Source organism: Ylistrum balloti, unplaced genomic scaffold (genome assembly GCF_031769215.1).
Source record: "Ylistrum balloti isolate Yb309-2 unplaced genomic scaffold, AGI_CSIRO_Ybal_v1 Utg370298, whole genome shotgun sequence".
Classification (NCBI taxonomy): Eukaryota; Metazoa; Mollusca; class Bivalvia; order Pectinida; family Pectinidae; genus Ylistrum; species Ylistrum balloti.
The window spans coordinates 693,215-709,012 of record NW_026782224.1 but is presented as its reverse complement, the minus strand read 5'-3'; the positions used below and the strand labels follow the sequence as shown (position 1 = coordinate 709,012).

Sequence of the window (15,798 nt, the reverse complement as noted above, 5' to 3'; positions counted from 1 at the left end):
TCTCTTTTATTCATTAAGGTCTATACAATTATTCTATTCATGTACTTGCATGACACTTTAAGAATCTTTGACCAACCTTTCCAAGATTTCAGGAGATTCCAGACCTTTGTAGTTGTCCTTTTGCGTCGAAACTTCGTAACATTTAACACTTCTCCTGTCATACTGAGGAGTTCACTCCCCTTTCCGCTGGAGAGTACTGGTTCACCTTGTGCTGACCAAGGCATAGTAAAGTAAATTAGAGATCTCAGAGGGATCTTTAATGGCACATGCCATTGTATGATCTTTGAATTCTGCATCAGTTGAATCGTTTTTCTTTCTTTCAAACTGATCCCAAAATCAAGCATGCACAACAAGGGACTAGATGGAACACACATTTGACATTTTAGAATGTTCCATCCAGAACTAAACAAATTTAAATCAATACCCATTCAAAATTAATGATGGCTGTCTACGGGTCATTGTATTTTTCTGATGAGTCTCAAAATGAATAATGCATAACTAGGAACAATGGAGGACCTTAACAATGACCTACCCATCCAAAACCTCTAAAGAAACAGCAATACAATTTATAACTATCAAAATCCAAGATGACTTATTGGTGGCCATATTGTTTTTCTAAATTTAAAAATGCACAACAAGCCACATAGGAGTATCTACTTTGAGGTTTGATAAAAACTCCACACAGTCCTCTCTAAGAAATAGCAAAAACAATCTTCAACTTTCAAAATACAGTAATACAGCTGCCTGTCAGCAATTTTATTTTCCAACAGTACCAAAGTTGACAAAATACAACATGGAACCAAAAGCAGCCCACCCAGTAAAATAGAAATTTAAGAAAAGTCCACACAGTCCTTCATAAGATATAGCAAAACAAAACTACAAATTTCTGATCAGTCCCAAAATTGAGCATATACATGTAGGGACCAAGGGGAACTTGCAAATGAAAATGATCGAGTAGTTCTTAAAAAATAACAATACCAAGAATTGTTTGAGAACTGAAAGACAGACTTCAGACTAATAACAATTCAAACAGCAAACTTTTTCACGATGACAGGCTAAAATCTCTAAATTATCAAGCACACAATGAATATACATGAAGAAATGAGAGAATGATAAGAGAGAAGAAAGTGGTGATGAGAAGAGCAGAAAGTGGTGATGAGAAGAGCAGAAAGTGGTGATGAGAAGAGCAGAAAGTGGTGATGAGAAGAGCAGAAAGTGGTGATGAGAAGAGCAGAAAGTGGTGATGAGAAGAGCAGAAAGTGGTGATGAGAAGAGCAGAAAGTGGTGATGAGAAGAGCAGAAAGTGGTGATGAGAAGAGCAGAAGGTGGTGATGAGAAGAGCAGAAAGTGGTGATGAGAAGAGCAGAAGGTGGTGATGAGAAGAGCAGAAAGTGGTGATGAGAAGAGCAGAAAGTGGTGATGAGAAGAGCAGAAAGTGGTGATGAGAAGAGCAGAAGGTGGTGATGAGAAGAGCAGAAAGTGGTGATGAGAAGAGCAGAAGGTGGTGATGAGAAGAGCAGAAAGTGGTGATGAGAAGAGCAGAAAGTGAAGAAGTGTGTACTCAGACTCGAGTAAGTTCATTCCTGAGACAATTTCTGTAAATAAATAACAAATACTCAGCAGGCTTCATGTATACATAATATTTCTGTAAATAATTAACAAATACTCGATAGGCTTTGTGTTTACATAATTTATCAATGATCTTACTGTCAAAAATTATTTTGGCTGACAAATGTGTTATATGCTTTTTGTATTACTGAACTAAACACTGTTCAGTTTGAAAAAAACTCATAGCTTAAAGTTATACATACCTCTTCTATCTTCCAATGATTTACAAACTTTGGAGAAAGGTATTATAGGAATATATCGCCGAAGCTGCAAGTTTTTTTTCAACTTATACAAGCTGGCCTCCACTTCATCATTAGTGTTGGGAAAGGGTCTATGAACCTTCTGTGTAGGAATTCGCATTGACTGCATTGTAGACAAATTTCTACAACAAACCAAGGCACTAGGATGCTAATAACATTTTAAATATAAATGCATAAAAAGACAAATGCTCATATTGTGTGTAAAATATGTACAACATGTTGTTGTTTAGCAAATACATTCTACCAGTCTGGGCCAGATATATGGTTCGTGTACAATGCCATGTACAGGCAATAAAGTCATGGCTGAGCTATAATCATAATTACAGTGCCAGTAATATCTAAATTGCTTGGCAGAGGTATGATATTAACTATAAGGTCAATGTCAGCAATATCTATATACTAGTCTGATGATAATCCCTCCTGAGAATCCTCCTTGGGACACTGTCACACATTCCAACTGAGTCCCAAGGAAGAATTCCAAATATGATCAGTCTGATGATTGCTAGCCTGCAGTGAGCCAAAACATACATGTATATGTCGACAACACAATAAACAACAGAAATGTGATGCTGGTACCAATCAATAAAGATGTGAAAGAACTGGGAAAATACACAGTCCTGTTGAATTTCCCGACCAGGATTTAAACCTGAGTATCTGGCATGGTAATCAACCGGCTCTACCAACTGAGCAAAAGAAGCACGCTCAGCTGAGTGACAGAGACCGTATTTAACACTATATACAAGCCACACCGACCCGTCAGCTGAGTGACAGAGACTGTATTTATCACTATATACAAGCCACACCGACCCGTCAGCTGAGTGACAGAGACTGTATTTAATACTATATACAAGCCACACCGACCCGTCAGCTGAGTGACAGAGACTGTATTCAACACTATATACAAGCCACACCGACCCGTCAGCTGAGTGACAGAGACTGTATTCAACACTATATACAAGCCACACCGACCTGTCAGCTGAGTGACAGAGACTGTATTTAACACTATATACAAGCCACATCAACCTGTCAGCGGAGTGACAGAGACTGTATTTAACACTATATACAAGCCACATCAACCTGCCAGCTGAGTGACAGCGACCGTATTTAACACTACATACAAGCCACACCGACCCGTCAGCTGAGTGACAGAGGCTGTATTTAACACTATATACAAGCCACATCAACCTGTCAGCGGAGTGACAGAGACTGTATTCAACACTATATACAAGCCACATCGACCCGTCAGCTGAGTGACAGAGACTGTATTTAACACTATATACAAGCCATACCAACCTGTCAACTGAGTGACAGAGACCATATTTAACACTATACACTAGCCACACCGACCAGTCAGCTGAGTGACAGGGACCTGTAGCCACACCTACCCGTCATCGGAGTGACAGAGACAGTATTTGACACTATATACAAGCCATATCGACACGTCAGCTGAGTGACAGGGACCTGTATTTAACACTACATATAAGTCACACTAATGCGCTCCTATTACACAAATCTCTGTTTTTCTTGAGATTTCCTAAATTTCAACACGCGACTTCACATACCATAACTCGTGGAATTTCGTTGGGCACAAATATGAAAGAGCAAGGAAAATACACATTCCTGTCGAGTGCCCCGACCAGGAATCGAACCTAGGTCTCTGGCGTGATAGAGACACTGCATTTACCACTATATACAAGCGACACCACCCCTGCCCCTAGGCCATATGCATACCTGATCAATTGTCGAGAATTATATAAATTAGGATGGAGATATTCCCGACATGCAACCAGGAAATCTTTCATTAATCGGATATTCCAAAAAGAAACTGGCGGTTTCTTCTTGCAGACATATCGCATGGGGGCCGCCATGTTGTTGACCGTAGGTTGTTAAAAAAAACACTCGCTGAATGAAACGAAACGAATCAAACAAAGTATTTAAAAGTATTTTTGGTGGAACGTATATAATACGTTGTCACTTGTCGCCAATGTTAATCTTGTAATCAAACAAAATTATAGTATACATCTTTAAAAATGATACTTGCATAAATTGCCTCTTGAACAAACAAACGAACAAAACAAAGCTGCAAAACATAGTTCTTACATTTTTTATTACAAAGTATAACTATTTTACTGACACACAAAACATCAAATTATCGTATTTCTTTAAGTTATCACATTATCTTTTTGTAAAAGTTACATTTTTCGCTTACAAAATTACTTTTTTATTATTATTATTTTAGATATGTAGTGTTGACCGAAAAAAATCAATCATTTACTGTCTTGCTGTTGTTTTGCTGTTGTTTTGCTGATGTTTTTTACTGTTGTCTTGCTGCTGTTTTTCTGTTGTTTTGCTGCTGTCTTGCTATTGTTTTGCTGCTGTCTTACTGTTGTTTTGCTGTTGTTTTGCTGCTGTTTTGCTGCTGTTTGCTACTGTTTTTGCTGTTGTTTTGCTGCTGTTTTGCTGTTGTTTTGCTGCTGTTTTGCTGCTGTTTTGCTGTTGTTTTGCTGCTGTTTTGCTGCTGTTTTGCTGCTGTTTTGCTGTTGTTTTGCTGCTGTTTTGCTGCTGTCTTGCTGTTGTTTTGCTGCTGTCTTGCTGTTGTTTTGCTGCTGTTTGCTACTGTTTTTGCTGTTGTTTTGCTGTTGTTTTGCTGTTGTTTTGCTGCTGTTTGCTACTGTTTTTGCTGTTGTTTTGCTGCTGTTTTGCTGTTGTTTTGCTGCTGTTTTGCTGTCGTTTTGCTGCTGTCTTGCTGTTTTGCTGCTGTCTTGCTGTTGTTTTGCTGTTGTTTTGCTGTTGTTTTGCTGCTGTCTTGCTGTTGTTTTGCTGCTGTTTTGCTGTTGTTTTGCTGCTGTTTTGCTGCTGTCTTGCTGTTGTTTTGCTGCTGTTTTGCTGCTGTTTTGCTGTTGTTTTGCTGTTGTTTTGCTGTTGTTTTGCTGCTGTTTTGCTGTTGTTTTGCTGTTGTTTTGCTGCTGTCTTGCTGTTGTTTTGCTGCTGTTTGCTACTGTTTTTGCTGCTGTTTTGCTGCTGTCTTGCTGCTGTCTTGCTGTTGTTTTGCTGCTGTCTTGCTGTTGTTTTGCTGTTGTTTTGCTGCTGTTTTGCTGCTGTCTTGCTGTTGTTTTGCTGCTGTTTTGCTGCTGTTTTGCTGTTGTTTTGCTGCTGTTTTGCTGTTGTTTTGCTGCTGTTTACGCATTTTTCAATTTTTACTTGAATATAACTGTTTTACATTTTACACTTACAACATCAAATATTTGATCTCGAGCAATGCTGACGAGTAATTTATTTATGAAATGTGCACATACACTGCACCAAAATTAATACTGGTGTCATCAATGTTTATTATTACAAGTGGTAAGGGTAGCAATGCACTCCCTACCGTTAATGTAATAATTATTACATAGCAGTAGGGGAAGCAATGCAGTCTCTACCGTTAATGTAATAATTATTACATTAGCAGTAGGGACTCCATTGCTTCTCCTACCATTAATGTAATAATTAGTAATCGTGGGGTTCGATTCTCGGCCGGATCGTAATACCTAAAGCTATGAAACGTACGCCATATGCTATGCCTACAATTTGTCATTTCGCGGTCCATCTCGCATAAATATTTCCAATTTACTCACTTCATTTCTTTCCTAGGATGTTCAAGATAAAGTTAAATATATCTTGCCATATCTTGAGGAGGATAATTAATTGGTTAATTGTCCGGTCAACACATTGCAGGTCATTTACGGATATGCCTGTTTAAGTTGCAGAGGAAGACCCTAGAATATCTGCATAGAACCACCGACTTCCAGCAAGTAACTGCCAAATTTCGACCACAAGGAAAGGAAATCCCTAAAAATCATCATCTTCTCTGAACGGGTTTCGAACTCAAAACCTTGGAGGTGATAGGCTACAACGATCACGGGGCACAATGACCTAGACCGTTCGGCCACCGATTGTTACATTAGCGGTAATTTAAATACAACCACAACGCTTAGTGTAATGATTTATTTTGTATTACTCTAAGCGTAACAATTGCAACTCTTAATGTAATGAAGATGAGTATATTACATTAAGCGTAACGGTCGCAACGCTTAATGTAACAATTATAACATTAGCGCCGTTATTACATTAAGAGTTGCGTCATTCTTCCTTGTGTATCACACTAGATTTTAATACACCTCCCCTCATGTATTTCGGGGGGATAACCACTCAACTAATTTCTTAACAATGTGCCTTTTATCAGACCTGAAGTAAGAGGCAATGTCATTAGTGAAACATCAATATTGCGTCTTCAATGTAGGATATAAGTCAATGACTCCAGTGTCTGGGTCATTTGTCAATGGAGCTGAATACTGTAACGTCTGCAATAGCTGCTGAATTAGATGCTGACAAGACGAAGCATTCTTAACGCCTGCATCACTATAGCTAAATGTTTAAAGTATATACTGGCATGTTTATGATTTAAGATATGTGAAATTTGCTTAACATATTCTTTATGATACTAAACTGTGGTTGATATCAAAGGCTCTGTCGGAGGTAAGTTTGATCAAGGGCGAGTACCAAGGCCAGTGAAAATGATATAAATTGTCTGTGTGAGTTATGTTCTTCGTGTTACGGGGTCTCCTTGTATCAGCTGATGGCAATTTCACTGAACAACATGCAAGAGGCCCGTCGCACGATATTCTGTGCAATGAAGTTAAAATGATTCGCCCTAGAACATAAACACACCAGCACAGATCTCAGCTCCCCGGGAAACGCAATTTCAGGAAAATCGCCAAAGCAGTCTACATTGTCTCTCAAAAGTCTCTCAAAAAGGTTGGTGTTCGGCACGTTTAAAACGTTTCTCCGCCTATTTAAACACGCAGTTTTACTTAAATCGCTACAACGTAGTAGCATTGGTACTTCAGGATATATATTATGTTGACGTGATAATGAAACATGCACGCACGCTTCATGCAACGTGATACATTGTTGAAAATATACAGGTCTTTGACTTTACCAGTGTAAGAACATGCTAATAAATTACGGTAGGGAAGTAGTGTGGATGACTCCGATTTATTGGGGAAAAAAACCAGCGTCAGGCAGCACATATCAATACAGGTTACTTACTTATGCAAGTAACAATTCTCTCTATGTTGAAACAACTCTTATAGTACCTTTGGTTGGAAGGGAAAGAAAGAAGTTACATGTTTTGTATAAGATGAAAAGTGGTTTGGCTTCTGACTGTTTAAAATTCTTATTCCCTCCAACATTTTGGTGAAACGAAGCTGTATCTAGTAATGTATTGACAACAGACTACCTAAATCTTAATTCCTCTTTCTACACTTTAACTATGTGATACACTTAATATCACATCTTCGCCATCATTGCAAACTTTCAAATCTTCTAATTATCTCCAAACCAGCTAAAACCCTTGGTCTACTATAGATTTGGTGACAGGAAGTTAAATATACTTCACACAAAGTTCATCAGGGATGTGTTTCTTTGAAGTTTGGTGTAACGACACCGAATGCTCATGTGGAAACCTTGGTGAATATGCTTTTTTTTTCTTTGATTGTCCCAATGATGACCAGGAGACATTTACTTTTCTCTAATATCAGAAATGTAGTCTTGTTTTAAAATTTAGACTTGCATTATTATAATTTGTGTTCTTATTTCTGACATAAACGTAACTTTCTAGTATCAATAAAATTTAAAGTTCCATGACCCCTTGGATTGCCAAACGCTGTAATTAGAATTTGTTTAGGGAAAGGGCTTAGATATTATGACTTTTTCCCAATACTATTGCTGATAATTATAGCAATACAATATGAATTATATTCCATTGTTGACAGTTTTCCTTACTGCTATTTTACAGAAGTCCCTGGTGATGAGAGACTTGTGTGCTGTCTGTGTAAGAGGCAAAGCTTCCCATGTGGTTTTGAAGGTACAAGGACTTGAATTTAGTCTCTTTTTTGTGTTTTTGTTTTTTGTAGCCCCTTATCATGCTCAAATAGATAAACATTTGTTGATATCACATGTAATATCAATTAGAAAGAAAGCAAAACAGGGCTTTAATCTCACGAATCACAAAATGTCTGTGGCATTGCAAATCAGCACTTGTATCCCCACCCCTCTCCCCTTCCAAGCAAGCATGGCGTTCAGTCATTTCTATCATGAAAGTTTCCTTGTTATGTCAACATTACAAACAATAAATTAATAAATAACTAAACATTGATTTGTTTTATCTGTACTGCTCCACATTCTCCTTTTATCCCAATGCACCTAATATTGGATGTTCACACAGTGAAGGTGAATGAGATGGAAACAACTTTTTCTGACCGAGGATCTTGATGAGGCAACCAATCCCATGAAGACATTGTTAATAAAACCAAATAGAAAAGTGAAATTAAGGCATTCCCAAATCAAAAAGAGAAACAAATGGTATCTGGTACATTCTGTATTCAAAATGACATATACTGATGACTTAGGTTGTCATACTAGAGACATTGAATTACAGACATCTGGAAACTGATGTAAATTTACAATTTGACAAAGCATGGATTCCAGAAAAAAAATGTCTCTTAAACTATTATTCACTTTACAACTACTGAAGTAAACATGCAATGTTCCAAGTTGTTGTCCTTATTCAGGAAATTTCAATATTAGGGTCATCAGGCTGCCTAAAACAAACCCTAAATGTGTATTACCTCCCTTGTGCTTCATAAATCTACTAAGTATAACATGTTATTTGTAATTGTTTAAATGGTTGACTGAACTGTCCAGGGATGTGTAATACTGTGTATAGTAATAAATATTATCAAGGAGTGATTTTCACGACACAGTATCAATAAATACAGTGAAACATCACTATTAGTACAAGTTTGAGGGAGGGGGAGGGGCTTGTGGTGTGAAAGTGGTCTGAATTGTGGGACAGTATTAGTAGTTTGATAAACCATCTGGAACTGTAACTCTGCTCAATATATGTACCTGTACTATATAGGAGGTGTAATTTCTATTTCTGATTTCTATTTGCTCATTATAAATAGAACTTTGGAAAATCCAAGATGGTTACCTATCTGCTATTTTTTCTGATCAGTTCCAAAATGGACTCAACACCGAAAGGCTAGAGATCAAGAGGAACCAAGAAATATTCAGCACTTCTCAAGAAATAGAGATAACAAATACTCCTTGTCAAAATCCAAGATGGCTACACATGCATTACTTTTAAAGATTTATACAAGACACTAGGGAAACCTATATAATTTATGAAATATGCAAAAAAAATCCATCTTGACTTATTTCAAGAAACACAAATGAAATTTTCTAAATGTTAGATGGCTGCATGTCAGTCATTTTGTTTTCCAATCAGTCTTAAATTCAAGGGCATTACATCATACCAGGACAAAGCAAAATTTGAAGAACATACATTCAGTACTTCTCCAGAAATTCTGATAACAATCGTGCATAGTACAAATCCAAGATGGTTTCCTATAAGCAGCTTTTTCTTTCAGATAAGTCCCAAAATCGAGAAGGCATCACTTGGGACTAAGGGGAAATTTTATGAGAAATTAGAAAGACCCACAAGTAATTCTCAAGAAATATCAATAACAAAATTGTTTAAGGACCGATGACAAGAGAGACGGGTCACAGACCACAGATGTAGAGTGATATGACTGATCCACCGTCTGATGGCTAAGCACTGAAATCACTGTATTGTATTTTCTGTATATTTGTTGTACTCTTGTTGAGAGCAAACATGCTACTAATGGTACAATTTAATGAGCGATACATCACAGATGTCCTGGGATATATTTTCTGTAACATCTTTTATTCTTAATGTTTGTTAACTAACATACTATCACCCTAGCATCCTTCTACTTCACACACGTTTCCTTTGATAAATAATAAAGAATCATAAATGGATATTGAATAAATAATTAAGTGTTTCTCCCCTACACTGCGATCAGAATAACTTGGTCGACCAGGGTATTGTATTTCTATATGAAATACGGAGCAAGTAAGATCTAAAAATGAATACAACTACCCGGATATATATATATATCCTCTGATCTATAAATAGATGTCTTATAAACAAAGTGCTATTAATATCTGCCTGACACAGGTAAGTAAGCAGATGTTATATATGACGCCACCTGGTGGCTACATTGATAAGTTCTGTTAGAATCAATAGATTGAAGCACATGAGTAATTTGTGGTTAACTGTCCACTAGGTAAACTTGACCACTAGCCAAAGCTCTGTCTCAAAAACAATGATGACCAGGTGGGGTCAATTTCTTTTAATCAGTGGACATCAGGAAAGTAACCTCTGCACCCCTGGAACTTGTCATGGCAAAATTGAATATTCTATGTGTGACACCTTATGGACAAGACATACAGACTAGTCTGATCATTTGATGTACATCAACGAATCTCCTTTGTAATCTTCAATAGAAGTATATCAGTCTGTTATTGGTCATATTCTTCTCCTAAATGCAATCAAATTACTTCTGTTGCATCCTCAATCTCGCCATGACACATTCCTCGGCTGCAGAGAGCTATAGTGATCCTAACTCCTGGAGTATCGAGGATGCATAGAGGAAAGATGGGACTGAAAATGGAAGCCAGCAATAATGGCTGTAGTTTTGTGGTTGTTAGGTGAGGTTTCACTGTACTCTCAACATCTATCAGATCTTTTCACTTCACTCATATACTGTATGTAATATAAATTCATTCTTTAAGAACATAGATTCATAATACACACAATATGACCTCTCAGTCAGAAGATTAAATATCTACTTAATGACATTAAACCCTGCTTAATTCAATAAAAAGCACCAGTTCTCATGTACCACATACGAAATCATGTAACATGTTGAGTGTTTTTACCATAAAATATGGTTATTGTTCAAACTCAACTGTAAGTGAGAGTGATGATATCAATTACTGTTTTTGGAAATTGAGATTAAGATAATTTTCATAATAAATGTCATAATAAAAATAAGTCTTCCAAAAATAGAATTGATTTCAGTTGTGTACAAAGTCTGATAAAGAACAACCAGGTAACACAGCAAGTGTAACTGAACCCTTAATAAAGGGCATCACTTCAGAGTCCATCCCCCTGGGCTGTGATAATAGATAATTTCCTAAAGATCAGTACTTCGTTATTTCACATTCCTCATGTTCCATAGTCCATCATTAAGGTAGTGGATATTTTCCACACCAATTCCTTTATTTTTCTCCAAACTGAAACAACAAAAAAATCATTTGTAGATATCAACCCTTAGTGTACAGTAAACATCTACCCTAAAAATTAAACATGGATAACAGTAACATTAACCCTATAGTTAACAGCAGACATTAACCCTATAGTTAACTGCAGACATTAACCCTACAGTTAACTGCAGACATTAACCCTATAGTTAACAGAAGATATTAACCCTATAGTTAACAGTAGACATCAACCCTATAGTTAACAGCAGACATTAACCCTATAGTTAACAGCGGACATTAACCCTATAGTTAACAGCAGACATTAACCCTATAGTTAACAGTAGACATTAACCGTATAGTTAACTGTGGACATTAACCCTATAGTTAACAGCGGACATTAACCCTATAGTTAACAGCAGACATTAACCCTATAGTTAACAGCAGACATTAACCCTGTAGTTAACAGTAGACATTAGCCCTATAATTAACAGCAGACATTAACCCTATAGTTAACAGCAGACATTAACCCTGTAGTTAACAGTAGACATTAGCCCTATAATTAACAGCAGACATTAACCCTATAGTTAACTGCAGACATTAACCCTATAGTTAACAGCAGACATTAACCATATAGTTAACAGTAAAGATCAACACTATAGTTAACATATATTAGACATCAACCCCATGGTTAAGAGGAAACATTAACCATTGCTTATTGTTAGATGTTATTAACCCCAATGTTTACAATAAACATATAAATCTGGGATGCATACATTTCATCTGTAGACATTTTTGTAACTCCAACAGCTACTGCATGTTCTTTACCCTCTGCCATCACAGCCACTACAGTATCAGCATCAACTTTGGTCATTCTTGCACCAGGAGAGGTAAGACCTGGACACATAATGTTGGCTCCACTCAACACAAAACGAATAGCTCCTTTGTCCACCTGCATGTGTGGGGCCAGAAATGGATCTGAAATATGTACCACACATATCAGACTTCATGAATATTACAATGATTTTTCATGTTGCAATGATACAACACTTTTTCACAATTCCGGAAATGATTGGGCATCTGTGTAGGATTTATACAATCTGAATATTACTGAAGCATATACTATTATTTCTGATATTAGCTGTAAGTATCCAGTAATTAATGCATTTTAATTAACCATTTGAAACAAAGGACGTGTATCAAAAAATAAAATACTATCATTAACCACAAAAGGTATTTACAAAATGTTTCACAACAAATTAAATTCATTATGTAATTCATACCAATACAGCCCTACACATATCATGTGCTTTTATAATTTTTACTAAAAAATTGCCATTCTTTAGATTTTTCAGCAGATTCCACAGAGAAGAACAATAGTGATTTTTTAATGGATAGCTAGACTTACATTTGTGAAGCAGCTTTAATGCTGGAACATATTTATCTTCTCTATGACGAAAAAACAATGGTTCTCCTTTAGAGCTGGCCAGTATTTCTATGTGATCACGACTAGAAGAAAACAGGAAACAAAAAATCTCAGAGGAATCATGATGTTTGCCATGTTATATTGCAAAGTGAATTAATCATACTGCAACAATATTAAACAAGAGAAAATGACAAATGAATTTAAAGAATGAGAGGTGTCCTTATACTTGGTTCCAAAATTTAAAACGCACAACTACTATCACCGACCAAGGGGAACATTGAATATGAAATTTGACATTGCATAAATATGGATCATGGAAAATCTATACATGAAATCTGAAAAAGATCCCTTCAGCACTTTTCAGGAAGTAGTGATAAAATAAAAAAAAACAACAACTATCAAATGGCCACCTGTCTGTCACTTTAGATTTCTGATAAATCCCAGAAATAGACAATTCTCAACTATGGATAAGAGGAATCTTTATAATATATTTGAGAATGACATACCCAGTAGTTCTTAGGACTTCCCGTAAACACATCTACCTGGTACTAGACCCCAGTCTCCAAAATAAATCTCTTATTTCAACAAGGTTCAGTTTCCTGCATTTAATTCGGAGCAAATTATGAATTCAATTCTATGAATGGTAGCCCTTAGAAAATCTGCAGTCCTGGGGTGGGATAGATGTTCTACTGAAATAGTCCTTAGTGAAAACAAACAGAAACTATTAAAATCCATGATGGTTGCCTGTTGGCCATGGTGTTAATATTGATCAGGTCTAGTATGGACAATGCAGAACCAGGGATCAAAGGGAACCTCACTAGGCTTTCTAATCAATCAAAATATTACACAATGCACAACTAGGGCTCAATAATTAAAAAAAAGGGGTCATACCAGGAGTGCACACAAAATTTGAGCATAATCGACCCAGTACTTTTCTAGTAATAGCAATAACAAGCATTGTTTAAGGACAGGCAAACAAACCATAGACAGATAAACAGCCAATCAACTGATGATGGTGGGCTGAAAATATTGATGTAGTTTCTATTTACTTTTAGATGCATTTTCAAATTTTAATTGACAGGTAAACTTATTATCTTGATATACTTTCCAATAAATGTTTTTCCTCAAATACACTAAGTATTCTGAGCAAACATAAATATAATTTAGAGAATACAGAGAAAAAACCAGATCCCTGAAAAGCAAGATTATAATTGTACCATTTAACAACTTTGAGATCTCCCTTTTTCGGTATGATCTGGTCGATGTAATCTTTAATATGAGGGTAAATTTCAAGCAGAGAAGCACGGATTCCTTTCTGTACTGTAGATTTCGCCTGATTCACCCCTGTTACACACTCCTTGTCCTCAAATCTGAAATGAATGCAATAATTATTATAAGTACATAACCACATATATTAAGCTACAATAAAAACTTGTCTAGGTAATTTGCATTTAACTTTTAATGACAAATAACACAGGTTTTTACCATTCACATTGATTGATGTAGATATCCTTTAAATGATTAAGCTGTTTATCCTCAAAAGATACTCAGAAATGTGTGAAAAAATAAATTTTGGAAACATTTCCTACTCAAAATCAGCTATTCCAATGCTTAGGTAGAGCACATAATTAATCCTGTGAGCTGTGTATTTCTTAGTTTCTTGAATCATGTGTTTCCTGTTTAAAGAACAATCTTGATACCATTGACACTACAGAGTTTTAAATGAGTAAATTAGTTATTGATATTCATACTATTACTGGTTATGCTTTAAAATGAACATAATCAGTGAAAATGCCGTTTAACAACAGCATAATGCATATGAATAATGACAATGATCATTTACACATATACTGTATCAGATATGTAACATTAGTATGGGACTTAGTAAGTTTGGAATGTACTCTAGAATTACCCTTATGTGGTGTTACTGTCACTGTCTACTGTGCAGTTTGTTGTAAATATCCGTGTTCTATGTAGTAAACTTCTAATTATAAATATATATTCAAGCCGTTTGCTTTCCATCTGCAACAGTTCAAGTTACTCAGGGAGTGGCTTAATAAAACAACTGGGCCCCTATCGTTCCTGTTACATATACGGTATCGAGGCTCTTGGTACGTCATTTGAACCAATTATGGAAACTGTACGGTATTGTAAAACGCCGGGGTTTTTCCAAATACTCTTGTAAGAACTCCTGTCCGTGTGACATAATTAAAATGTTCTGTGATTTCTCCCCTTTTGGCTTAAAGTACACCATTGTATAAGTGATACTTACTTTTTGAACATATTAAGATTTGATTTCAACACACTTATTAACAGCGCTTTTTCAACAATTGGTCAAATCCGAAGCTATGCCAGTCTGTCGAGCTTAGAAGCATGCAACTTCCGGAAAATGAAGAAACTAATAAAGAATAGAAACCGGACGGAATATCCATATATATATCTTTTAGCAAAATCATTCCCATCACACATGCGTCCACATTATCAATAAGATGTCGGTTAGGAAAACTTTAAACCAAATGAAATATTGGTTATTTATCAATAATTATGTAAATATTTCTTTTCCCGTTCATATTTCCCCGGATGTCTGTCATCGGCTGAACTTTCCGAACTTTAGAACTCGAAGACAAGTTCCGGTTCTCGACGTCAATGGAGGATATTTCCAGGGTGAGTTTTAAGTACTTCATTTGTGTAAGTTGTGGTATATACATTATATATGTATCTGCATTATATTTTTACGCCAAAAAACTGTAACGTGTTGATGATCTACTAATGATTCGTTTCTGTAACTAAAGTTATATTACTAGATAGTGAATACGTACTGAACCAATACACGGCTGCAAAAGACCTGCTTACAGTAGTGGAATATAACCTGCTAATAACCCATTATTATATTAGTTAATAAGACTCTATTATCAACTAATAATTGAAAATTGTGAAATGTCTTAATTAGGTGAATTGCATTTCTCAGAAAATTTGATTTTGTGATGAACTATTGCTCAATACCACCGAAAGTTCGTAAAATTATCAAATTTTGATTGAATTAGATGAAAAATGAAAAACCAATAAAGAGCATAGCATTTTCTAACTTACTGCATACGTGTTTACAATAACTGAACCAGATGCATCGGACTGAAACAAGGCATAGATGTACATGTAAAAGGAGAGATAGTCATAATTATTATGATATTCTATCAACTTTTTAGCCCACCATTATCTGAAAAACAAAATGGCCGACAGGTAGCCATCTTGGATTTCGCTGAGTAAAGATTGTTATCCATATTTCTTTTGAAGTAGTGAATGGATCTCTCTCAAATTTCATATATATATTCTCTT

At 36.0% G+C, this 15,798-nt stretch overlaps 2 protein-coding genes across 2 annotated transcripts in view; both read right to left on the bottom strand.

The window, feature by feature from the left end:
• Positions 1 to 3,736, bottom strand: part of LOC132553111 (uncharacterized) — a 36,964-nt gene extending 33,228 nt beyond the window's left edge. Inside the window, exons 1-3 of the mRNA XM_060217323.1 lie at positions 3,600 to 3,736; positions 1,812 to 1,990; positions 77 to 211 (exon numbers count right to left, since the gene is read on the bottom strand). Of these exons, the coding sequence (XP_060073306.1) occupies positions 77 to 211; positions 1,812 to 1,990; positions 3,600 to 3,736 (451 nt within the window). The remainder of the gene's footprint in view (positions 1 to 76; positions 212 to 1,811; positions 1,991 to 3,599) is intronic.
• A 4,538-nt stretch (positions 3,737 to 8,274) lies between these two features.
• On the bottom strand, positions 8,275 to 14,827 carry LOC132553097 (malignant T-cell-amplified sequence 1 homolog). Its single transcript, XM_060217309.1, has 5 exons — positions 14,738 to 14,827; positions 13,683 to 13,835; positions 12,448 to 12,548; positions 11,816 to 12,017; positions 8,275 to 11,075 (listed from the first exon to the last, which is right to left on the bottom strand). Exons 1-5 carry the CDS (start codon positions 14,746 to 14,748, stop codon positions 10,994 to 10,996), a joined length of 549 nt encoding a protein of 182 aa, XP_060073292.1. The 5' UTR covers positions 14,749 to 14,827; the 3' UTR covers positions 8,275 to 10,993.
• Positions 14,828 to 15,798: the final 971 nt, after the last annotated feature.